The sequence below is a fragment of the Bicyclus anynana genome, chromosome 4 (genome assembly GCF_947172395.1).
Source record: "Bicyclus anynana chromosome 4, ilBicAnyn1.1, whole genome shotgun sequence".
In the NCBI taxonomy this organism is placed as follows: domain Eukaryota; kingdom Metazoa; phylum Arthropoda; class Insecta; order Lepidoptera; family Nymphalidae; genus Bicyclus; species Bicyclus anynana.
Window position 1 is genome coordinate 16,786,932 of NC_069086.1, and position 26,620 is coordinate 16,813,551.

General features: G+C 34.9%; 4 protein-coding genes and 1 non-coding gene across 16 annotated transcripts in view; 2 read left to right on the forward strand and 3 right to left on the reverse strand.

Annotated features, from left to right (window-relative positions):
- Positions 1-11,090, reverse strand: part of LOC112052048 (uncharacterized) — a 69,496-nt gene extending 58,406 nt beyond the window's left edge. The window contains exon 1 of the mRNA XM_024090950.2: positions 10,662-11,090. Coding sequence (XP_023946718.2) covers positions 10,662-10,716 — 55 coding nt within the window. The 5' untranslated portion in view covers positions 10,717-11,090. The remainder of the gene's footprint in view (positions 1-10,661) is intronic.
- Positions 11,091-12,659: 1,569 nt separating this feature from the next.
- Positions 12,660-16,146, forward strand: LOC112052042 (UDP-xylose and UDP-N-acetylglucosamine transporter). Its single transcript, XM_024090940.2, has 4 exons — positions 12,660-13,074; positions 13,215-13,336; positions 14,052-14,319; positions 15,201-16,146. Exons 1-4 carry the CDS (start codon positions 12,904-12,906, stop codon positions 15,588-15,590), a joined length of 951 nt encoding a protein of 316 aa, XP_023946708.2. The 5' UTR covers positions 12,660-12,903; the 3' UTR covers positions 15,591-16,146.
- Positions 16,132-21,463, reverse strand: LOC112052043 (RNA-binding protein 1). Of its 4 annotated transcripts, none has more exons than XM_024090944.2 (5): positions 21,302-21,463; positions 20,984-21,192; positions 19,711-19,773; positions 17,789-17,935; positions 16,132-16,399 (listed from the first exon to the last, which is right to left on the reverse strand). In XM_024090944.2, the coding sequence occupies exons 2-5, from the start codon at positions 21,190-21,192 to the stop codon at positions 16,393-16,395; spliced, it is 426 nt and encodes a 141-aa protein (XP_023946712.1). In that variant the 5' UTR covers positions 21,302-21,463; the 3' UTR covers positions 16,132-16,392. The 4 variants fall into 4 exon arrangements, 3 of the variants coding, with proteins under 3 accessions (XP_023946712.1, XP_023946709.1, XP_023946711.1); XM_024090941.2 differs by having other exon boundaries at positions 17,726-17,935; XR_008250817.1 differs by lacking the exon at positions 16,132-16,399 and adding an exon at positions 18,627-19,106.
- Positions 20,455-20,589, reverse strand: LOC112052050 (small nucleolar RNA SNORA53). Its single transcript, XR_002887288.1, has one exon. It is a non-coding gene; the product is annotated as a small nucleolar RNA SNORA53 (small nucleolar RNA).
- Positions 21,464-22,496: 1,033 nt separating the features above from the next.
- The window catches only part of LOC112052039 (neuropathy target esterase sws), a 52,476-nt gene continuing 48,352 nt past the window's right edge, over positions 22,497-26,620 (forward strand). For 8 of the 9 annotated variants that reach the window (XM_052881377.1, XM_024090933.2, XM_052881374.1 and 5 more), the window contains exon 1: positions 22,498-22,727. In XM_052881377.1, the coding sequence (XP_052737337.1) occupies positions 22,626-22,727 (102 nt within the window). In that variant the 5' untranslated portion in view covers positions 22,498-22,625. Of the gene's footprint in view, positions 22,728-26,620 lie in introns of all 9 variants that reach the window. The other variant, XM_052881372.1, reaches the window with a different exon arrangement.

Below are 26,620 nucleotides of genomic sequence, written 5' to 3' on the forward strand. Positions count from 1 at the left end.
GGGTCGGCGCTGATTCCAGAGCTTGTCCGGGTAAAAAATACCTTCACAGATAGAATTCACGATTAATGTAAACATTTTTGTGGTATTTATGTTAATTGTGAATGACATTTTCACACAAAGGTGACTCTATAAAAGGTTACAAAGAGAACCAGCCTGATAATAAAGACAAGTTTTTATCTGAATTCAAAAAACGAGGAAGCACACAATTGAATTTGTATTGTTTTTATGTGCATTAAACTTCAGATATACTTAGGTATAGCGTTGAGGATCGATTTATGTTAATGTTTCTTTGTGTAAGAATTCAATATCCGTTTCTATTAAAGGAATAATTTCTTTATTTGGAGCCGTGATAGCGCAGTGGATTTGACCTCTGCCTCCGATTCCGAAAGGTTTGGGTTCGAATCCGGTCCGGGACATGCACCTCCAACTTTTCAGTTGTGTGCATTTTAAGAAATTAAATATCGCGTGTCTCAATCGGTGAAGGGAAAACATCGTGAGGAAACCTGCAAACCAGAGAATTATCTTAATTCTCTGCGTGTGTGAAGTCTGCCAATCCGCATTGGGCCAGCGTGGTGGACTATTGGCCTAACCCCTCTCATTCTGAGAGGAGACTCGAGCTCAGCAGTGAGTCGAATATGGGTTGATGACGATTGTGTACTAGCCGACGTCCGTGACTGTGTCAGTAGTCTGAGTCCTAGATTATGGAACTCTCCCATCATAATGCACGTGACCTGCATTATGTTCTTTTGAAGATACTTTAAAACTGTGATAATAACTCCCTATGGTATTCAATAAAAGTAATTGTTTTATTTGGTAAAAAAAATATCTATTCGATTTCAAAAAAGGAGGAGGTTCTCAATTCGACGCGTATGTGGGTACTTATTTTTTTTAATGTTTGTTACTTCATAACTTCGTCATTTATTAACGAATTTTGAAAATCCTTTTTTGTTTGAAAGAGTACCTACTATGTTTCCACATTGGTCACATTTAATTTTCATGGAAATTGGTTTAGTAATTTTGTGTTAAAATCAAGATACGTCTTTGAAGTCGGTTCCATTTTTATGTTAAAAATATTATTATGTAACATGGCACCACCTTCAAACTGATCAAATGTTAGCACATAGGTATAGTTTAGTTGGTAGATTATTAATTTTTGCGTTTGAAGTTCGTAGATTTTTTTAATTTAAATATTGTATTCTATTAACATTGTTATTTTTTTTAAACACTTATAGTCGGAGGATTAAGTCCAGTCAATAAAATGACAAGTGCAAATGTCACTAAATGTTATTTTACTAGCCAAATAGCATTTCACCTCTTTTACTGACTGGAATTAATAATCATACTGTAAGCACAAAACTAAACAATCACAACCAATATAATAAGTAGGCAGGTAAACCGCGTCCGTGTAACCAAGTGTGCCAACAAACGGTTAGCCCCAGAGCTGCGAGTAACTGTCCCGTCTCAATGCTTGAGAATCTTCACATGGGAACGAGTACGCTCTTGATACCTACTTTGGAAATTATATAATACATAGCTTTTGCGCCTTTCAAAATGTGTTTGTTTCAATGCGGGTTGGCTGCCTTCCATATTTCTATTCGGATTTTTGTGCCAGTAATGTCGCAATTCGCAAAGTTAGTAATCTCCCAACCTATTCATTAGAATTCATAATGTTGTAAGGATACCCCCTGGGGATCATTCAGCCGCTGAGTGTCGAATCCAACCTCTATTTAATTAACCTACTTCAAAAAAAAGGAGGAGGTTTTTCAATTCGACCGTATATGTATATTCTTTTTTTTTATGTGTGTTCGCGCATAACTTCGTCATTTATAGACCAATTTGGATATATCTTTTTTGGTTGGAAAGGAGATGTTTCGAGGGTGGTACCATGATAAGGAAACCAGGATCTGACGATGACATCCTGGAGAAATCAAGAGGAACTATTGAAAATTGTAGGGGCGGCCAATGTGTTGTGATCCTTCTGCCTTCAGGCCTAATCAGACTATGCTTTTGTGCTCGCTCAAAACACCCTGTCACGCTGCTATCAGAAAAAATATATTACTTACCTACATTAATTACGTTCTAGTACGGTACTCGTTAAAAAGCCGTGATAGCCCAGTAGATAATTATGGCCTCTGCCTCCGATTCCGGAGGGTGTGGGTTCGAATCCGGTCCGGGGCATGCACCTCCAACTTATCAATTGTGTTCATTTTAAGAAATTAAATATCACGTGTCTCACACGGTGAAGGAAAAATATCGTGAGGAAACCTGCATACCAGAGAATTATCAGAGTGTGTGAAGTCTGCCAATCCGCATAGGGCCAGTGTGTTGGACTATTGGCCTAACGCCTCTCATTCTGGGAGGAAACTCGAGCTCAGAAGCGAGCCGAATATGGGTTTAATCCCGGCCATGATCATTAACATCTCATAGTGGTCGTTAATGAATTAAACATTATTACCTTAAGCTCGAAAACTAGCATTGAAGCAGCTCATTATACCTCTCCTTAAAAAACCTTATCAATGAAGATACCTTGTTTATTTTGTTATCACAGTATACTTTGACTCCTTTTTTACTTCATCTATACTAATATTATAAAGCTGAAGAGTTTTTTGTTTGATTGAACGCGCTACTCTCAGGAACTACTGGTCCGATTTGAAAAATTCTTTCAGTGTTAGATAACTTATTTAACGAGGAAGGCTATAGGCTATACATTATCCCCGTATTCCTACGGGAACGGGAACCACGCGAGTGAAACCGCGCGGCGTCAGCTAGTCAATCATATATCGCTTCTGAATCTGGTAAACAAAACACATATGCGGCACGTTGTTGAGAACGCGCGGAGTCTGTTCGATTAATATGTATGCCGCATATGAACAAGATGAATCACGACATAGTGCAGGAGTACCTACACCGATGACCTTTTGTAAGTATAACAATATCTAGTTTATATCGTACTAGCTGACGCCGCGCAGTTTCACTCGCGAGGTTCCAGTTCCTGTAGGAATACGGAGATAATATATAACCTATAGCCTTCCTCGATAAATGGGCTATCTGACACTGAAAGAATTTTTCAAATCGGACCAGTAGTTTCTGAGATTAGCGCGTTCAATCAAACAGACAAACTAACTCTTTAGTTTTATAATATTAGTATAGATAGTTTATTTTTCATTATGGCGCATTCTTCGTTATACATTTGAAATTTTAGCGGCTTAAAACGAAAAAAAAGTATAGGTAGGTCAGTGAATAAATATAAACAGTGTTAAATACTGATATTTTTAAAAATCTTCATTTTTTTTAAACTTTTGCAATTGTTTATGCGCCGGAAGTTTTTGCAAATTTTTCTAGAGGTCATGACGAGTCTAATGAGCTACCACACGTATTTACGGTACGTTATTCGCGGTAAGTTTCAGTTTTTAGCGGTTTTCACTAGCCTATAGGATATTGCTTAGCTTTTTTATGCTTCTTTTGTTATCGTTATATTATGTTGGAAATAGTAGTCTGTGACGGATATGACGTCGCCTGATCTCGTGTTGGCTTCAGTGTGCTCGTGGCGTTCGAGGCGTCCACATCTCTTGTTGTGTAATTCTTTATGGGTTACTTGGGATAGGCGGGGAGAGCGACTTGAGTGGAAAAGGGGAGTGTTAGTCGACTGTCAAAGGATCCTTTAACCCTACACACATCGTTCACAAGTACGTGACTCCACTCAAGGTCATTCTCTGCCATTCTAGAGTCTTATTTTGGTTGCAGTTTGATTTGTTAAATAAGTTGTCCTGACAAGTGTTGTGAAACATAACCTTTGTTCGACATTCGTTTTCTTATATTTGTAATCACTTTTGAGTCCTATAATACTTTTAACTTGAAAAGTAAAGAATATAATTTAAAAGATTTCAAAGACATGAAATGAAATCAGAAGTAGGTAGATAGCAAAAGAAACCGCCAGACATGGCAGTGGCGTCAACGCGTCGCATAGCAACTTTCTGTTAACCAAGAAACTACATGTCTTGGCTTACGTAAAGTTGAACTATAAATAGATGTAGCGTAACTAGTTAGGGTCCACACACACGTGGCTGTTAACTACATGCGCCTAACAAGACAGCTGCTTGCCCGTGATAAGCGATCAAAAAGGGGATCCCCACCAGTCCAGGCAGGCTACCCTAACCGCCCTGCAATATACTTATATCTAAAAAAATCTTGATAATTCTATATTATATTATGAAATCATTACTTAAATAGAAAAAGTTTACTATATGTATGTAATTCACTGGTCTGAGTGTTAAGATATTTTTTGAAAACTACGCCTTAAAGGTATTCCACACTTTACACCAGCTGGCCTACTCACTATTTTGGTCTTTATTATAAACCTATTAAAGTGAACAACATAGTGTCATCTACATACTATATGATATACACCGGTAAGCACCGGATGGCATTTGTAATTTGTATCATAGTATGTGAATGACATTTTGTCAATTGATTTGTTTTTTATTTTGATGAGTTGATAATAAAGACCAAAATAGGAAATAGGCCAGCAGAGTCCATTTATATTAAACACATCACTCATTGTTCATACATGGTTTTGTGTATTATTGACCGAGAAAACATGACATGAGGGTTAAACTTATTTTAGTACGCCTAATATTAACGATTTTAGGATAAAGTATTGAAGAACTTGGTGGTTTTTGTAAGAACTATTTATTGAAAAATGAAAATTCTGACATTTAACCAGAATTTAAACTTTAATGAGTACTTTCCTTCGGACAACGATGACAATTCACGTAATTTATGTCGGAAAATGCCAGCCGTGAAGTACGGTTTACGTGGTGCTTGAAATTTCGATGGAAATTAAGACATTTTTCTATTTCAGAATATGGTTTAACCAGCCCTTCGTAACACTGTGGAAAAGTTGTAGCGTACAATTTATTTTAATATAACATCAATTAATTAATGAAGCATTTACAAAAACTGGCCTTCCGATTTCATCTGGCTTCATTTCGTTAACAAATAGTGGCCTAGAACTCTCCAATTGACCTCTTCAAGTCCCTTATTGCTGGTAAACAATTTTTTTAATATTAATTACCTTTATATGTACTTCCCGCTTCAATTTTAGGTCCTACTTTATGTTCTTACTGGCAAACGCTTAGCTTTGCCCGCGTGGAATCTTCTATGAAAGAGGAATATCCATCTCTTGCATATGCATTATTTTGTTAATTATTATTATTTCAAAGGAATTAATTAGACAAAATTTTCGAATAAAGCTCCCTAGCAAGCGATCCTATAAACTCGAGAGTTGTGCAATTATTTATTTTTAATACGTACCTCTGTTACCAAGAGATATCAAATGTTTTAAGTGGAATGTTTTTTTAGGTTTTGTTTATCTGACGAAAAAGTTGTTTCCAGTCTGATATTTTTTATACAAAATAAATAAGACAACTTTAAAGGTCGTCTAGGTGGCGCGTTTAAGTCTTTTGTTAAAAAATATAATGTTTAATTTCCATGAGGCTTCAAAATATGATGTGTGATTGTGTGATGTGATGTGATAGTGTGAAGTGTGATAGTGTGTTGTGATAGTATACTGTATATGTATATCTAATTCTAAAAGTAAATATATGTACTAGCATGCTGTGTGGACGTGGCTTTTCATGAAAATGTTTGGTTTTCTTATTTATACATATAAACATTCTTGGTAATCCACGTGGTTATTGAAACTAACATCACGTCAGAGACGATAATTGAATAACATGAAAAATACGTATTTGGTATGTTCGTAAAGTCCGTACATATTGGCATTTTATTTTTATACGTATAACAGACAATAGTTAGTACCTACATCTAGTACCACATTTTCCACTGGGCTCCAAGGTATTTGAAAGACGACCCCGCACCGTAAACCACACTTTTGGTGGAGGGGTCTACCAAAAGTGTTCTTTACGGTGCGGGGTCGTCTTGGTGGAGAGCCGCTGGTTACAGACGGGACTTTATATTTGAAAGTCCCTACAAAAGGCCTATATTGAGCAGTGTATGCCAGGCAGAATAAAATTATGCTTATATTATCGACAATGACTGAGATACATTCAATGGCGGGCCTACCCAGGGGCTAGGCGGTGCAATGCCCCGGTGCCTTCAAGCTCAGGAGCCCTAGAATCTTTACCAAAAAATTGCGATCGAATTGAACTTAGAAAATTTCCAAAAACGAAAAAGAGCTGATGAATATTTTTAGTTGATAAAACCTAACCAGTTTAGTTAGTGGGTGTAGTATAATATACTACAACCACTAACTAAACATCTATTGACAGTCTAGGCTGTTGACATATTATGTCAACAGCATAGACTGTCAATAGATGAGTCTATAAATACAAGCCTCGGACAAGAGGGGGTGTTAGTTGCACTTTGATGCTACAGCAGTACGTACCACGAGGTACTAAGTAGATACAGTGTTCAACCAACTGGATGTGATAACCCGAGTGATCAACCGATCACCCAGAAAGTGTGTGCAAACACTACAGTGGGGTCCCATTTTTTATTTGCGCCAGGGCCCTTGGTTACCTAGCTACGCCACTGGGTAGATTATTATGATAAATTGAATTAAACTTAAAAATCACCTAAGTATCAGAAGTCCATTAGTATAGGTAATTAGTGAGAATAACATAATGATGGCAAAAAACAGACAAGAACATTAAGCGAACTACTTCGTTTGAACGATATCGCTTCTTATTATAATATACTAGCGGACGCCCGTGATTTCATCCGCAGATCCCGCGGAAACCATTGATTTTCCGGAATGAAAAGTAGCCTATGTGTTAATCCAGAGCAAAATCTATTTCCATTCCAAATTTCAACCAAATCGCTTTAGTAGCTGCAGCGTAAAAGAGGAACAAACATACTTACACACTTACACACAAACTTTCGCCTTTATAATATTAGTGTGAAGTTATATTAGTGTGATTTTAAGATTTTTAGCTAAAAAGTCCGTCATTGTAGCGTACACGAGTAATAAAATGTACCTACTTAGCTGTTTATTAAGGACAATTTACTATTGTATTTTTATTAAAGAGTTTTTCAGATCTCATGGGTAGGTACGGTGACAGTTGCCTTATGACATTCATAATACGTACTATTATCGTGAATCGCGGCAAACTTTCAAGAGTAAAACGAACTGTTACCCATGCTATCTGAAAAACACTTTAAGTACTAAATTCCCTTGTTCCAACCTATCATTGTGAGATCGGACATGGAAAAAAGATGAGCATTATTATGTTCTAGAAAAATAGAATCCTGGAAATACCTATTTGAAATTAAACGAACGAACGAAGAATCTTGGCCTGTAGCCATGTGGCACGTCGCTTTCTACAAACGCTAACGCTTCGAAAACTAACAAAATGTATGGCAATGACATTCACTATCGACAGGTCACGTGATCAAGTTGCACGATCAGATCTTGTTACTTATCGAAGCGTTAGCATTTGTAGAAAGAGAATCGACGTACCACATTACTACAGGAAGTGATTATTAATATTTAAGAAAGATTTTGACATTCTTTCCACCTGTTATCAGCAGAAAAGAAAAATCTGTAATGAGTGAGAGTTGAGTTGAGAGTTTGGGGCCCAGGGTAAAGATTTCTTACAAAAGAAACAAAATTGCTTGCTTAAAAATATGACAGTGAGAATGACTTAACCTGTAGGATGTTTCCATTTTTTGGGCGCACGCTTAACTCTGGAAAAATTGCAATAAATATTGCATTTTTATGGTCTTTTGTCATTTCTGAAGACAGTTTTTTTATATGTTCTTTTCCAGGAAGAACTAGATCAAGTGAGATTGTATTTCACACGTAAGGGGTCCCCTGTAGTCCGGGGGCCCCATATCATTAATACGGCTTATACGGCGATAGCTACGCCCCTGTCAAATATTATTTGGATAGGGCCTGGAACTCGAAAACTGAACCTCGGGATGCATTACCCAACAGATTAACCACTGAACCTACCCGCATAATTAGGGATTATTTGCTGTTATCAATTAAGTAATTAGCTTCATTGGAGGTTATTACATAAGAATGTGGCAACTAGTAACGCAATTAGTTCACTCAGTAATGCATTAGAAGGAAATCGGGAACTGCAACCCGTTTCCGTTGGCATTTCTGTAAACGTTAGAGTTAGCGCAGGATGCCTTTTTATGTTAATTAGGGTTCCGTAGTGAACACGGTGAACTTGTAGTTTCGTTATGTCAGCCACTGACGATCAAGTAAGCTCACATTCCTGCAGCACTATCGGCTTGACGTCTAAACTGATCGTGTGTTGGTCGCGAACGGCATGATGTCAAACATCAGTTTTATCAGCTGTCAAGCCGTTAGCGCTGCAGGCATGTGAGGTTACTTGATCGTGAGTGGCTGACATTATGTCCGTCCGTCCGCTTGCAGGTACATTGTTGCACTCAATAACTCTTAGTAGGGGATCACAGAATACATAGGAGTAATAGGTTATGGTAGACGCAAAATCCTGAAATATTTAGCATGGGAAAATAAATTAAATATATTAAAAATGTCGTTCCGTATCACGACTTACATACGAAACGACTTTAAGTTTTTAATCTACTATTAATATAATTCAAAAGATTTCAAATATTAATCGAGAAAATTTTCCAGTAAATAGGTAGATTAAGTAATTCACTGTTTATGACTTACACCTTTTTTTAATTGTGTAAAAAAACAAAAGGTTTTTTATTGATTTTTCTGCTCTTTATTTAACTTTCTTTTTTTTCTTTTTCATAGGCAAAGGTACAGCCAAAATAAACGTTTTCTTTTGTTTTTCCTGCTATTTTTACGTTTGGATAATTCCTGTGACAGTGCAAACTGTGGCATTACCAAAAACTAAAAACAAAAAAAATGTGAACATTTATATCTCACGGAGTGAATAAACAAGACTTTTCTTCGTGGGTTTTATGCAGCAAACATTCGTCATTTTTGAGCTAGAGAGGTGAAAGTTCGTACCTATTAGATATGGTGTCGTTCTGTATATTTTGTGTGTGAATTTTCGTATCTTTTATGATATCTGACTTCAATGTAGATTAAACAATTTAGTATCCCCAGTACGGTCGTTGTTTTTCGAGGTTGAGATATAAGTAGGTATCTACCTAATTATGAGTCATTAGCCTTACCTATGATTTAATTAAGAAGAAACCTGTTACCGCGAATAACTGGCACCAAATAACGATTTACTTAAACGGCTACGCCATTAAAGAATATCGGGCGCTTGGAAACCATTACGTAGGCTTTATCTTCGTTATTACGAAACGCGATTGGTTCCTCGCATGTGTGCGTGTGTTGGAAGTTAAAAATTTACAAATCAACGATCGATATTAAACGTGCTAAATGGCCTTTATGAATAAATACGTAGTGAGGTTGGCTAACAACTGTTAAGTAAGTGATCCAATAAGTCTTAGTAATAGGTTTAGTTTTTTAATATTAGATAAATAGGCTCACGCTTGACCACAACCTCATCTGATAAACTGTCTAAATGTGGTTTGAAACGTCGTCAGCCCTTTGTCTTGGCAAATTCACATGAAGGATAAAAAAAATAAAAGCTTCCTAAAGTTAACTGTTATGGATGTTCTACACGTTCCGATTCTATAACACTATTCCGATCTTAATACAGTTTTTAAATTAATATTTACTTAAGGCACAGCTTATTTTAAATAATTTCATAGCATCGATCTTGATTTATGAAATAATAAATTAATTTAAATGAAGATGAAATGGCTTCTTTTAGACTAACTGAATTATCAGTTATTGTGGATGTTTTTATTATATTAATGGATTGAGCTTTAATAAACAGTTGAGTATTTGTTTTTTCTTTGATTCGGATTTTATTAAAACGAATTCACTGAACTGTTTGAATGTACCCGATTTTCTAATAGGAAAAAATACTAGAAGATTATTATTGTTTAGCGCTATTGATAATATAATAATTACTTTTAGACATGTTCACGAATTTTAGGCATTTGTTAATGTCACACCAGTAAAAATATTCGATGTAATTCATACATCGAATATTTTTACTGGTGTGACATTAACAAATGCCTAAAATTAGAATATAATTTATTTAAATCGAATAATTACATAATCAACTTCAAATTCCAATAAGAAAATTAAGTATCTACCTACGTATAAATAACTAAATACCTTCCTACTTAATATAAATATTTATGGAGGCCTATGGCGACAATTTATAAAACAAGGTACCTACCAACACATTTAAAAATGGAATTGATTAAAATTCAAGCATATTGCGTGGGGGTTTACCTATCGAGTATGTAAATTGCATTGTAAGTAAACATATCTTAATAAGATTGGTTTGTGTGTGTAAAAAATAATAAAAATGAGGTTCGTGTTTGCAGACGACGTAGGTAATTGCAAAAGAAAAATATCAAGGTGATTATGTAAGTGCTACCTATTTATAGCACTATAAATTACTAAGCATTTATGGGTATATAAGACGTATTTATGTAACTATGTATTTTTTTATTTATTTAAGTACAGTCAAAGATATAGATATAGAAGAAAGAGCTTTTCAACAAACTGAACGTGTAGAGAGTCCATTATGCATTTTATTTTAGGGTGAGGGTAGGCAATAGAAATAAAATTAATTTCCAAAATTGTTAAAATATAAACTTACCATATTGCAAATCGTGGAGAAAAACTAGAAGAAACACTAGAAACCCCGTCAACATGTTTCTAAAAGTACCAAATAGCACACTTTCAACATAGAAACATTATTGAAAAAAATCAGAACGTCTTGCATCGTGCACCGATAGTGAAAATGAAAACAAACAGTAAAAAAATTTTTGGCACTGCACCTTTATGTTTATAATCAAAACACTTGCAATAATTTAATTATAAAACACTTTGAAACTGTTAGTTTTTATGCACAGTAAAAGGAAACAGTTAAATTTCGGTAATAACCGACCTAAAATTACGATATATGTGCGAAATATCGTAAGGAATCATGGCAACGCGTATGACACACGTCTACTCGCTACGGCGCGACGGAGCGGACGGCAAGCAAGTCGGGCGGTCGGCAACGGCAAACGGCGCGCGGCGGGATTCGAAAATGGAATGTACTGAGTGCAACTAGCGCTCGCCGGATATAATCTGCGTAGGAAACCGCTTTGTTGGCAAATGAGCTCGCCTAGAGGCTTTGAGGAGCTACATTTGATGTAACTTGAAGTTAATACGTTCGTCGTTTATACAATCAATGGCAGTTACTGTTTTCACAGCAGCTAATTTCTTTAGACTATGGGGCTTATAAGTTTTCCTTTATTCGTATTAGGATCGGATGGGTATCTTTTAAATCAGTAATGTTGGCAAGTTTCAAGGCGACTTTTACTATGGTGGGCTGACGAAATAAATTAAACATAACTTGTAATCTCATAAGAAATCCTCTTTTGTATGAGAAGGAAGGTAGGCCGTTAAGCTTGGATGATGAATATTTGATGATGAACCATATGATACTTTATTTTAACATAAAGATATCCACATGGATATTAGTAAACCACAGTGAGGCGCGGAGGTTTCATTGTACCCTTACCGACAAAAATTCTACACTGTTCCAACTCACCGCCCTTTTCAGGGGAGATACGGATGAATTCACCCTTTCTCCCTTGTCCTGTCCTTCAAGCTCCGATAGAGAATGTTTTCGTCGCCACAAACGTTCGTTGTCTCATCCTGCCAGCAACTCCTCTTGCCAACTGGACGGGACATGTGATACATCGAATGCACTGTAGTCAACTCTTCGCCACCTACTTCACCTCCTACACCCGCAAAAATCTTAATAAAGGGGATTGCCCACCGGTCAATACAGTGTGTGTAGGGCATCCAGGTATACCCCCGTTTAAAAATATAATATGGAGATATTAATAATTATCATTCATAAATAAGGATCTGGTTAAATAATTGGCTTAATAAAAATATGTTTCCTGAAGAAAAATATTTCTTTTTATTACTATTCTAGGGCAAAATGTTCGCCGGTGTACCAAAGCGGCGAAGTAACATTTGAAGCTGTATTACTATTTTTCTCTGTTACCAACAAGTTTAACAAACAAGAAAACAAACAAACAAACCAACACATAAGTCAAAAATATCATACGAGTAAGACTCAGGCTGTATGGTCAACGATCTTACGTTAAGCAAACCTTTTTTGATAAAGTAATGATTTCATTTTTAAAGTAGAATTATCATATTTTTTTCAGAAATAAGTAAATTGTCGGGTGGTTAGGGGTCGGGGACGGACATTGCATGGGCAATATTTATTTTTTATTCTATTGCATCGATTATGTTTTTTTCTGTAATAGGCCTAAGATTCGCGCTACGATATATTTCGTAAAGAGAAAAATACAGTCGACAAATAACGGCTGAACCGAAAATATCGCTATCTTTTGAAAGACAAAAAACGCTTTTACTTTCACTGCGCCTATGCGCTGATGCGCATGCGCGATAATATTTATTATTATTGTGTTGAAAAAATTGGTTCAAAAAAGCTAGAACTAGAACTGTAAAGTCAGTTATTAAAAAGAAGCAACTGTCAATTGTCATTGTCAATGTCAAGCATTTTTATTGTCATTTGTCAGTGTCATGTCAATTTGTGATGTGATTTCATGATTTGTGATGTCAAGTCAAATGTCAATCGTATTTATAGTAATCATAGCAGCCACGATTCAATTGAATACTTTATATAGAAGAATTGAAATGAATCGTGGCTGCCTGGCTGCCATTTGACAACCGCAAAGTAAACAAAAATCAAATACAAAGATGTGTAAAAGTAGAATAAAACATTAAATCGTGTAATAAATACTTACCAAGATCGTCTAATTTCAATATACCAAACTTCAAATAAGTTTATACTGAGTGCAAAACAAAATATGACCATGTCGTATTTTAAAAACATAGCCAAAGTATTTATGGGATGCTGTGTGAGCTCGTTTCTCATGGAAATAATGATGGAAAAAGCATCGAATACGGCAAACTTTGTAACATTTCTTCAATTCTTCTTCATATCCCTCCAAGGGGGTATAACTTTAAAATCTCGTATGGTAAGCTTTTCTAAAATAACTACTCACCTTTAAGCAAAGTATTTCACTTTTTAAGTAATTATGATAAGATCTTATCAAGCTTTTTTTTATAAAATTAGCAGCCAATAAAAATATATTTATTTATAATTTTATTTTTTCAGTTTACACCTCGAATACCACTTAAAGAATATTTCATATTAATATCATTATTTTTTATAACGAGCGTGGCCAATAACTATGTGTATGCTTTGCATGTGCCCTCAACACTACACATGATCATAAGGTGATTAATGATTCTAATAAGTTTACTTTAATAGGAAAATTAGTCAATACTAGAGACCTTCCTGGTCCAGTTGAGTAAGCTGGGCAAAGCAAATGCTGTTTTATAAGAAAATTACTGCAGTCACCAAAGCAGCCACAGCAGAGCCATCAAGCTCTGCTGTGGCTGCTTTGGACGCTGTAGAGTGCCAAACGAGGAAACTCATAGGCAAAGACTCACCCATTCTGAAAAAATTTCTAACCTTTGGTCATCTTAAATATTGCTACTCTCTGTGTTTTACAGAATATATTTCATAGAGTGTGCACAGGAGCTACTTGAGCTTGTACTGCCGTCACCTATTTCTATTTACCATTACACTGCAAGACACCGGGTAGGTTTCCATCCCTACATCTTAGAACTCTCTCCTGAAGTCAGTATTTCCTTATTCTTGGCATCTTTAAGATGTGAGTGAATAGGCATCTTCAAGGCAAGCACATTTCACCTTAAGCCACATCTACACTTACCATCAGATGAGATCATGGTCAAACTTATTCCTTATAAAAAAAAAGTAGTGGACCAGGTCAAGCTTCACTTTGACTTACTTCTTCCGTTCCCCAACCACTTGTCCTGCCCTAAATGCTGTGGTTTAATTCTCTGATTGGTCAAATTAGGATTTACTGGCTCAGGCCTCATCTGGTCATAGGCAATAGCCAATATAAATATTTCTTGTTACTTTCAGATCTGCCTCGTCACCAGCCAGTATGCTAGTGAGCTGGTATGCAAAAAAACAGAGGCCAAGAACTACTGCACTCATAGGATCTGTTATAATAAGCATTGGAGTAGCACTGGCAATGTATGGAGGTGCTACTGTGGTTGAACAGAGAAAGGGTAACTTCCTACAATGGTGTTTGGGTGTTACTATATTGCTGGCTATGCTCATTGTTGGAGCTTTGACTGGACTGCAGCAAGAGGTGCTTTTCAGAAAGTTTGGAAAACATCCAGTAGAGGTAATAATTTTCGTGTTTTCTCGATTGTTTTTAACCGACTTAAAAAAAAGGAGGTTTCTCAATTCAACCGTATATATTTTATCAAGTAAATATCAGGTCAAATAATCATCTTTTTTCAATGTAAAAGTGAATCAACTATCATAGTTACTTTCGTCGTCATCAACCCATATTCGGCTCACTGCTCCACCACGCTGGCCCAATGCGGATTGGCAGACTTCACATACACAGAGAATTAAGATAATTCTCTGGTATGCAGGTTTCCTCACGATGTTTTCCTTCACCGATTGAGACACGTGATATTTAATTTCTTAAAATGCACACAACTGAAAAGTTGGAGGTGCATGCCCCGGACTGGATTCGAACCCACACCCTCCGGAATCGTTGGCAGAAGTATATCCACTGGGTTATCACGGCTTCTTTTAGTTACTTTAGGGATACATAGTTAGGGATTAGATTGCCAAGCATTCGCATTATAGTAAATCATCTCAGTAGAGATAATTTACTTTTACAAATAACACAATGCATCAAGCTGCTAATGAAAGTAATACATTGATTGATTAATGCTATTCTACTTGGATAGATTTGTATAATTACTATAATTTTGATTTTTGACCATATAATTTGATTTGATCAAATGTCTGAAAATAAAAATGAGGCTTCTGAAGACACATCAAAATATTAAATAGGAGCATTGTAATTATTCTTAACTAGCGGACGCCCGCGACTTCGTCCGCCTTTAGACCTCCTCAATCCGGCCCGGATGTCTATTACCTACGAACTACCTCCCTACCAAATTTCAACTTTATACATCAAGCAATTTTCTAGACATTGTGATAAATGACCTTTCGCATTTATATTAAGATTAAACATTTCTTTTACAGATGCTCTTCTACACTCACATGGTACCATTACCACTATTCCTTGGCATATATCCCCAACTGAAGGGCATAGCAACTAGCCTACCTTCTACTCTTTGGTTAATCCTATCTATTAACATTATATCACAATTTTACTGTACACATTCTGTCCATGAACTTGCTACAAGAGAAACCTCTACAACTGTTACATTTATATTAACTTTAAGAAAGTTTGTTTCACTTATGATATCAACCATAGTTTTTAAGAATAATCTGACTGTTTTACATGTTATTGGAACTGTGTTTGTGGTAGCTGGGACATATTTTTATTTTGACTTTTTTGCTGGTAGAAATCAGCAGCCTGTTAGTTATAAAGCTAGCAAGGCTCAAAGTAACCTTAAAAAAGGCAATTAGTACATAAGATTATACTTTAGTGTAAAAAAATTCAAGTATTTATTGGTGTTGGATAAAAAGTGAAAAAATTACATTGTTTATCTATTTTTAAGGTTCTTGGTGAAAATTAGATTCTTTTAGTACATCAATCTCCTATTCAAAAGTAGATGCACAATTAGCGACCAAAAAACATCGTTTTTTGCAACACACAACACTTAATTCAAGTAGTCGCAATTGGAAATTCAACCATAAACTCGATCCTTAAGGTTGAATTTGCCCTGAATTTGGGATTTTATTGAATATTGGACTATATTTAATGGCCTTTAGATATAATTTACTTTACCAATAAAACTGTCAATGCAAAATTGGCCAGTTTTTAAGTGAAATTTTCTACATGACTGCGTCCTTTTACGATAAGGGGTCAATATTTAAGTATTACTTTTAAATCAATATTTGGTCCTGTATATAGTCTAGATAATCTTTTGTTAAAATTTATGGTTGTGATGTTACCTGTTGTGGAATATGAACATGAGATCTGATATATTGGTTGTTAAATAAAACATTTTATTACTTAAAATCTTTTTATTTAAATTTTAAATCCTCTTATAATAATTGTACAATGGGTACTAGTAATAATGTTAATTTTTAATTCATACAATAAAACCTATCACAATTCATGACCTTTACAAGTACAATAATGATACAAGCTGCAAATATGTATCTAGAATTATGTTTGAAATTCTTAAGCACACACATACACAAGTCTTACACTATTTTTACAGTATCTTTAAAATAGTCCAGTACTTTACCACTAACTACCATCTTAGTATCTGAAAAGAAAAACAAAAAAAAACATTATTATAACAATCCATAGACATATTATTTACTTGTACATCAAAATTGTTAGAACAATAATCCTGAGATCTGAACAATCAAAAAAAAAAATATTTTCATACTATCAGTACTAATAACTAATATCAACGAAACAAAGCCTATTTATTTTAAAATAAGTTTAGTAAGTGGATAAGGATAATGTAAGAAATTAAAATTGAAGGTAGAAAATGCATGTCATTTTGCATTCCTTTTTTTAAAATCATGTTTTGTTTTTTTATAAAATGTTATTAAATCATTATTAATTATATCTAATTTGTTATAAGCTTATTAATCAAATTTATTGTCATTAATTTGGGAATAAGATTATTAAAATTATTATTAGGTGTAAAATTACTAGTGATTTATTATGTAAAGATGTTTTGTTTTTCAAATTCAAATTTGACTCACTTGGAGTAATACAAAGCATCGTTACAGAATAACCTCCAGTTTGGATTTATATTTTAGGCTATATTTTATCCCCTTATTGCTACTGGAATGAGTACTACGTGGGTGAAAAAGGGTGGCGTCTGCTAGTAATATAAATAGAAGATTTCATCATGTAAATTTTATTTCATACTACTTTAGCATTTTAGTCGAGTAGCATACTAAACTACTTGCTACTGCCCAAAAATCGTTTGCACTTTGTTTTGAATTAGTTTGTTTGTGTGTTTGTTTGGTATTCTGTGGACTTGAAGTTCCACTCATGGTCTAAATATTTTGTAACAAATTTCATAGTTATTTCTTCGCTCCAGTGAAGTGTCATTTTATGATTTTAGGAGCAACTAATGACTAATTCGTCAGCTTTAAACTTGTTTAGCCAGTGAACCAGTGAGCGTGGATGCGTGGTGGGAGGTGTTACTCGCCCGTTAAAATAGAGTAAAATGGATTGACTCGATTTAACTATTTACCTACCTACTTGATTAAATTTATGGTGTTCAGAAAAGCAGCAAAATTTTACGCTACTCGACTAAGGACATTATCTTAGTATAATAATAATAATATATTATAAGTTAAGATAAATTACTCAATAGTCACGTAAGTAGGCTAGATAGTAATTTTATGTAGTACCAAATTGGTACTTTACAACAGAAGAAAAAGAAAAGAAACAACTAAACAGCTAAACTAGTACGAACAAGGCTTAAAAGGTATAAATTTTACACAACAGGTGCTACAAAAGAATCAAGTACGACTACCTGATGTCAGTTGCCCGCCTCCGTTGCTTAGGGGAACAATTTCGTGACTGTCAATTAAAATTATATATAAAAAAAAACACCAAGTATTACCTGTTCCTACTGTTGGATCTGCTTCGGCCGAGGGACAACGAGCGTCTGACGGGACTTATATACCTGTTCTTGCTATCGGATCGGCTGCGACGGTCGCGCGAACGTGACCGGCGAACGGAGGGCGAACGGCGGCGAACCGACGGCGAACGCCGTGGCGAAACTGATCGACCGCGCGAATAAGATCGCCGGCGGGGACTACGGCTTCGCGTTCTGTGGATTACAGTACTAATTGGTTTATGTGATTACAAGTCTCTTTTGAACGTCCATAAAATACGTCACTAAGTTTTACTTACGGCCGTTTTCAATAACCTATCTATCCGCCATTTAGCTTACTAAAGGTAAGAAAATCTATCTTTCTGTTCTTATCTGCTTTTCAATAACCTACTGACAGATAGTTTGACGAGGTACAGATAGTTTTGACTGTTACTGATAATCGAGGATAGCTATCTATCCGTAATTTGGGTAGGTTATTGAAAACGGCCGATAATCGGTGGTCGATTGTAGTCTTACCAAAAAAACCTGTCAAATTATCTTTTTTTTTTTTAAAGATCGTAGTTTATGGACGCAAATTAAATTTTTTTGCCAATTTAAGTAATTATGTTTTTGGTTCCATAATAAAGTCGAATTTCGAATCAACTATAATGAATTATATCCGTTAGTTGTTACTATACTGCATGAGATAGTGTAAAGGAGGTATATTATTTGATAACTACATAAACTGATGCCCTACATCAATATCTCAGAATTTATGAACAGTACAAAATATCTATAATCATCATTTTAAAGTGAGTATAAAATTTTGTTTCATTACATCAATTTGCTCCGAAACGCCTTTCTCACTATAACTATAATATTACATGTATAAAGTAAGGCAGTGCTAAGTAAAGGATTCAAATAGTACCGAGACTTGGTGAGCCTTGTTGGTCGCCGTTCGTTGTGAGGCTGCTGTGAGGCCGAAGGGGGTTTGTATACCGAGGCGGAGCAAGTTTCAATGTGATCTTCAAATGGTGACTTTAACCGGGAGTTTCGAGAGCGGATTGCGGTCGCCAAGAGTGGAGCGCCCGGTGTCTCGTTGACGACGCAAGTGTGCAGTCGCGAAGCTTCAGGAGTTTGCAATGACATTCAGGACGTAGGTTCCTACTGTGGCACTCGATACGAACGGGTCCAGCTTGTCGGGGCTCAGGATTAGGTGATAGCTGTTAGGAGGATTGTGGGGACGCTGTTGGCGAAGGCTTCAGTTGCGCGTTGTAGATTGGTGAGTCGATCGCCAGGCGGGGTGTAGTTGCGAGCGGCGATCGCAGATGTCTTATCGGTAAAGAAGCCGCAGTGGTGAAGAGATGTGGTGAGGTCGGTGTGTTGGTGGTCGGTTGATAAAATGGACCTGCAAACGTTCCAACACCCACCACATTTAGTTCCTCCATTTTTATATGTTAAACTAACAAAACTACAAAGAAATTAATGTTATACTATAATAAAAAAATATAAGCAAATAATCCTAGGGCCAGCCAGGGAGGACGTTAAATGTTATCAAAATGAAAAAAAATTGTAAATTATTTAAAATTTATACTACTATTTTATAAATATGGCAACAATAAAGGGCATAAATCAAACTTACCTAACCAAAACTAAAAAGGGGAAAGCAGATAGTTTATGACAGAAATTCAATTCATCAGGGAAGTGACAGTATTAACATATTTTACATTTAGTTTACATTTAAAATCCTCACCCTGCAGTGCCCTTAAAGTGAATTCTGTAAATTGAATTAGGGTAGTTCAAATCTAAAATTTTGTTAAAAATGTAACGCCAATACTTTTCCATACCATGATTATCTATTTCATTAGTTATTGATATCATAATACAATTAATATAGTTATGAGTATATTAAGTATATGAATTCATAGCATAACTAAAGTGTTGGCATCCATAATTATTGCACAATATGATCTCAATGTTTGACAAATATGATGAAAAAATTCAAAACATACCTGCGGTCTCTTCTCGTTCTACCACTGGACATTTCTACACGAATCCTGGTCCCACAGCAACGTCTGAACAAAATATTACATTACTATGGTATACAGCGAGTTAAATAATGGTTACTATTACAGAAAAAAAATTACTTTTGATTTTTAAGCCAGGCGAGGAGAGTCTCACCTTTGAGACACTCTATTGTAGCATGATTGATATAGCATGCTACAAACTTTAAGTCTGCTCTGATATTTTAACACTCTGGTCTGTGTAGCTATTATAATCATAACCCTACCGGGATATAATGCTTTCCTACACTGCAGAGCAGAATTTTCCAAATTTTTGGGAATAACTTGACTAAGACAAATAAGGCTCAACTATTTAAAAATAGGGTGAATTTGATTTAGAATATGTATCAAATTTTTATTAAAATACAATCTCTATGGATATTTTCACCATCAGTTGTTGAATAAACATGATCTGAATCCAAATCAAAAGATAAATTAATAACTTAAGATTATAAAGTTTTTTTACCCACTTTTTTCATTCAAAAAGTTCCTAAATCCTGACTTGGCAAAATCAAAATCTGGCATGGCTGCTGCACAGCCAGTGTTCAGAGCAGACCCAAAATTTGGCACATTCTACCATCACAAGCTTTTGTTACAATTACACAGGGATTCCCTTTGCTTGCATTCAGTATACTTTACATAACTAAAGACTTTTGTATGCTTTGAAAAGTTTTATGATAAATTATAATGTGCGTGTTCCCCACTCCAAGACAAGTGAAATTCAGAACAAAGATCACATTTCAGTCTCAGATTGGAGGTACTGTACTCTAGCACGCTTATGACTCAAGCATTTCACATTGAAAATGAAATGGATCTAAGGAGCGTGCATGTTAATATTATAACAAGGTTAGTTTCATTTTTATACTTGTAGTAATTAAATACCCACTTAGGATGTTCAAGCAAATTTATGTAATGTAAATTTTAAATGATAAAGGAAAAGTAATTTAGTTTTTATCATCCTGATAGTTGATATAAAGAAATGATGCTTTAGAAATTTCAGTACAAAAATAGAAAAAACTCTACCACATATACATAATTTCATAAGTACGAATCATTTTGAATAGAAACAAAATACTTTTCGCCAGGCCAACTGTGCAGAGAAATCAAAATGGCGATGCAGAAGTAGGTACAGAGTGAGTTTCGAAAATAATCAATACATTCCAACCAATTTTTTACGATTAACTATTGATTATGTTATGCGCAACTAGGTCGAGATACTTACGTGCCGTCTAAACCTCGGACGGCGTCTTCAGCGTCTCGTGGATCTTCAAATTCCACAAACGCAAATCCAGGAGGATTTCTCGCTACCCACACGTTCCTGATGGTACCATATTTAGAAAATACTTTTTCAATTTCATATTTTGAAGCATTTGTACCTAGGTTACCCACGTAAACCTTGCAAGAGAGGTCCCATTCACGATATCGAGACATCTGGAAGTTCAAAAAATTCCACGCGTTAATGCGACGCCATTTTTGATTGCGTCAAATATGTGATCTAACGTTTTTACGATTAGAAAAGCTTTTTGGGAAATAAGTTTACCTTGGGCTTATAATAAATATCACTAAAAAGCTTTTCAAACAATAAAATTATAACTATTTCACACTTTTTTTAAAAATCGCACTATCAAAATACAAAAACTACAACCTCAAAGCATAAGAGAATGAACCTGAATGAAATTTGAAATTGAAATTGTGATTGTGAAACTTGGATTGGATGAATGAAATGAACGAATGCTGCCCAAAGAATATGTACTCCTAGGAGATGTCAGCTATTCGAGAACAGTGCTGCCAACTGCCAGAATATTATACTTAAGTTAATAATAGAGCTTGCTGAAATCCCAAAATCACAAAAATACGTATTCATAATTTTTCACTAAAATAACAAAGAACAAATTCTGTTCAATAAACGACCGTGTTATTGTTACATTAAGGTTATTCTGTAATTATCATAAAATCATTGTACAACGTTTCGTGTCGTTGTAGAGGACATTGTATTAAACAATCAAGCTCATTACCGCAGTTTTTCCCGTTTCATATCATAGAGGCTCCCTAATTATTGTTTTAATGAAGTTCAAGATCATAAAGATTCTAATATCACTTTTTAGACTGATGGCTCCGATTGTCTGATTCAGTGCCGATCCGAAGAAAATTTTAAAATGGAGCGAGATCCAACTATGCAGATACCTTTAACAAATTATGAGTGTAAAGTAAGAATGGAACGCGAAGATCTCGACCATACTCTGGGGTGATCAATTGAAAATCACTCGGGCGCAGTACCGCCTACGGTTGACTAGGATAATCATTTAGGCGCTCTCTAGGATTTGGCGCCTGGAGCGACTGCTCCGTTCGCCGTATGGACGGGCCGGCCGTGGTCCGATTTATTTGTCTAGTGGCTAGCCTATAGGTATGCGGATTCCATGCAGATTCGGATCATAAGATGACAATAAGCCGTATGACAATAACTGAGATCAACTCAGTTATCATGATGATTAGTGGAGGTTAAGCATAACATTTTAATGCGTTTAAGGAAGAAAGATATCATAGACAATAGAGCAAAAGAATTACAGTTAGTGGCTCCTTGGAGTATTATCAGTAATTTATTCTTTGGTATTATCTTAAATGACAGTAGTTTAGGCTCAAAAGAACTAGAACCCAGAGCCATAAAGCTCATTATTAAAAAAAAATGACAGTAGTTAAAAAAAAAATTGTTAATGTCAATGTCAATTTGTCATTTTGCCTTTTGGCTTTTGCAGTTTGCACATTTTAATTTTTGTGGAACAGCTGATTGGTGGTCGATCGAATTGAGCTTGGTGGTGAAAAAAATAAATTACCTTTATTTCCATGAAAAGTGAATTAAAAGGAAAATGGATGTAGTTGGACTTTTAAATAATATCAATGATAAATCTGACATGTTCGCGGTTAAAACTTGGACATCGGAATGGACGAATAGCTTCCAAGATAATCAAGTGAGTATTATTGATTTTCGAACAAAGAGTTTTCTGTATTTTTACTGTTTCAGGGTTTTGAATAAAAATGCTTATTTATGCGAAAGTAATTAAAACGTTGCTGATAATCAGCGAAGTCGTATTATAACTAACAATTATAAATGAGACTTTGGCAAATAGAAATCGATATCCTTGAAAACAAATCAGGAAGTAAGATCTCGATCTGCTAGTCGTAATTTATAGTGTGTCTATTTGTAAAGTGTTTACATAAAAACATAATTTCATCCAAGTTTTGCACTAATTTTTCCCTGTTTATGTATTTTTAATTTTTATTACAATCAAATTTGACGGCCTCCGTGGCGCAGTGGAATGCGCGGTGGATTTACAAGACGGACGTTCTGGGTTCGATCACCGGCTGGGCTGATTGAGGATTTCTTAATTGGTCCAGATCTGGCTGGTGGGAGGCTTCGGCTGTGGCTAGTTACCACCATACCGGCAAAGACACCCTTGGTTGCTTCTTCAATTGTTCATGTACAAAAGTGTTGACAGTCAAGTGCATGGGGTTGTCCAGTTGATTATATGATTGATTATATGATATGATTTTTATTGCGGAAAATGTGGAAAATTGCTCTATACTATATATTATGATATAGAGCAATTTTTCTCATGCACATATGCATAAATATTGATACATTAGCATGAAGCTTTACATTTGTAACATGGATCTAATTATGTTTAAAGCAATTGTAATAAGAAAGGTTTATAGAAGAAATCACTATTCCAATTAACCCAAAATGTTCAGGAGTTTTAGTTAATTTCTGTACTATTTATTATTAATGAATTTTCTATGTGACACATAATACTTGGAAGTTGTATTGCACCTAGTGAACTGAATGCTTAGCAGCTACAATAGCAGTGGCAATGCCCTTGATGGTTTACTATATAAAAAAATTAAAAGAAGTTATAACAATTATGATTACATTCTTAAAAATAATTTATCCAACCCTCACACTCCTTCAAATAATGGTCCTGGAGGCCTAATATGCAACAAATGGTAAAGTCTTTTACAATAATTAATTTTATAAGTTAAAATAATATAAATTTAACCACTAACAACCCATATAATCGGCTCACTGTTGAGTTGTCCTCTCAGAATGAGAAGGTTTAGGCCAATAGTTCACCTCGTTGACCCAATGCGGATTGGCAGACTTCACTCACTTAGAGTATTAAGAAAATTCTCAGGTATGCAAGGGTCCTCACTATGTTTTTCCTTCACCATCTGAGACATAAAATATTTAATTTATAAAAAAAGGCACTTAGCTGAAAAGTTATGCATATCTTCAGACCTGGAATCAAGCCATCAACCTCCAAATTAAAGGCAGAGATCACATCCACAGGGCTATCATGGCTCTCTTTATATGAAGTTAAATATTTTTATTGTGAAAAGTTAACAGTTATTTATTATTTTGTTATCACTCAATGCGTAATATTATCAAGATTTGTAATGGGCTTGTTTATTTTGTCTACAAATAATGATTTTGACATAACAGCTGTTTGTTATTGAAATGTGTAGTAGTCCATGCATACAGATATGTATGATTATGTTATTATGGTAAACAAATTTCATGAGTACCTTTAGATTTTATAAGTTTAAGCATCTTTATCAATTAAATATATAAATATATGTGCTATTATGTATACTTACATACTGTATATTTACAGTTTTGATAATGTTATATAACAAAACTATTTGATTGTTGATTGGAATAAGATGAAATACTTTGTTCATTATCAACCCATCTTTGGCTCACTGCTGAGTTCGAGTGTCCTCTCAGAATGGTTGTGTAGTATAAACGTGACATCAAGTTGTTATTATAAAATATGTTGTAGAAATCCAGTGTCAATGGCATTTTAAAATTGTATTGCCAAGATAGAATGGGAGCTACAAAACCATTTTTAATTTTGTATCATTATTATGTTCGAATTAATTACTATGATTAGGTGTTTCAAAAGTTTTACCAATCTAGGTAAACAACTTGAACGAAGTACTAAAAATATCATACATAATATATTAATAATATATTTTTCCATTATATAGTGTTTTCCGGAACCTCTTGGAAAGAAGTTAAAAGCTGTACCGAAGAAGGTCTCTCCAAGATATCGTGTGGCTAAATTCAAATCTTCTTACTTTAAATACTGATAAAACTAATTATATTTTTTTTATATTTTATATCGCGCTTCAAGAGTTTTTATCGAATATCCTAAAAGAGCTAATATAACCTAGTCTGTACCCTTTAAAAATGTTAATATTTTAAATTTTTGACACAGATACCCTTTAAGTATCTGTTCAGACCTCAGTAGAATTCATTGAGTAAAAAAAATCAATTATTCTCTATTTACTCTAGTTAACAAGTGCCTTTTAAGTCAAAATCAAAACTTTATCTCTTCTCCTATAACTATGGTTGAGGTATCATTCGATTCGGAATCGCATGTAGACAATGATATTAAAATTTAAATACTGTTAGATGCGTTACTAGTACATGAAAAACTACGTGCTCAAGAGAGGAAATTTTCACAACTCAACTTTTTTTTTTTTTATTCTTTACAAATTATCCAACCCTCACACTCCTTCAAACAATGGTCCTGCAGGCCTAATACGCAACAAATGGTAAAGTCTTTTACAGTAAACAATTTTATAAGTTAAAATAATATGAATTTCATCATTAACAACTTATAATCAGCTCACTGTTTAGCAGAAGGGTTAGGCCAATAGTCCACCACATTGGCCCAATGTGGATTGGCAGACTTCGCACACACAGAGAATTAAGAAAATTCTCTGGTATGCAGATTTTCTCACGATGTTTTTCCTTCACCGTTTGAGACATGTGATATTTAATTTCTTAAAATGCACACAACTGAAAAGTTGGAGGTGCATGCCCCAGACCGGATTCAAGCCCACACCCTCCGGAATCGGAGGCAATGGTCATATCCACTTGGCTATCACGGCTCTTCAATTGAATACATTGTTGCAAATTAGTAAAGTATGATGACCAAACGGAAATGCAAACTATAAAAAAATTAGGCACGCAAAAGCAGTGTTATTGCTATAACATATAAATTATATCTTTGGTAGTCAGTCTGTCACTAAGCTAAACATGATGGACAGACAAAACCCAGACAAAGGAATTTGAATAGTACTTCCAGTGGCGTACACAAGATTTTACTAGGGTATGCACAATATATACATCATCATTATCATCCTTATCAACCCAAATTTGGCTCACTGCTGAGCAGGAGTCTGGAAACATATAAAGTATTCAAATTGAATACTCTTGTATAGCTCGTAGTCCCCAGGGTAGGCAGTGCACCTTTGTATCTATGGAGTGCGCGCCACTGAGTACTAGTTGTTTCATTATATGTATGTAGTATTGTAACAGGTGTTATAGACAGATAGGCTACCTAATATGTGATAATGGATAAAGGTTGTTGACCTTAATCATGAGGTCAGCTACTGTTATTGATAGCTTCACATAAGGTTGCTAAGTATATTAAATACTTTAAATCAACTTCAAAGAAGACAAACGTTTATGATGTGGTGTATGTTTTTTTTTAATAAATTAGTCCAATACGACAAGTTATGTGAAATATTCAATCAATAGTTTTCTATAAAAACCTTGAAATTACTTAACATTGTTGTTTTAATTGCAACTAAAACGTTAATAAATGTTGTGTATGCGGCAGTCCATTGAAAATATTTTGAAAATTCTTTTTGGGGGGCATTATATAATCGATGCTGGAGCTAAAAACATTTTACTTCGATTTTTTGTCTGTCTGTCTGTCTTTCTGTCCGTGTTTTTTTGTTCATCACGCTGAAACTACTGAATGAATTCAAATGAAACTTGGCACGTTTTAAG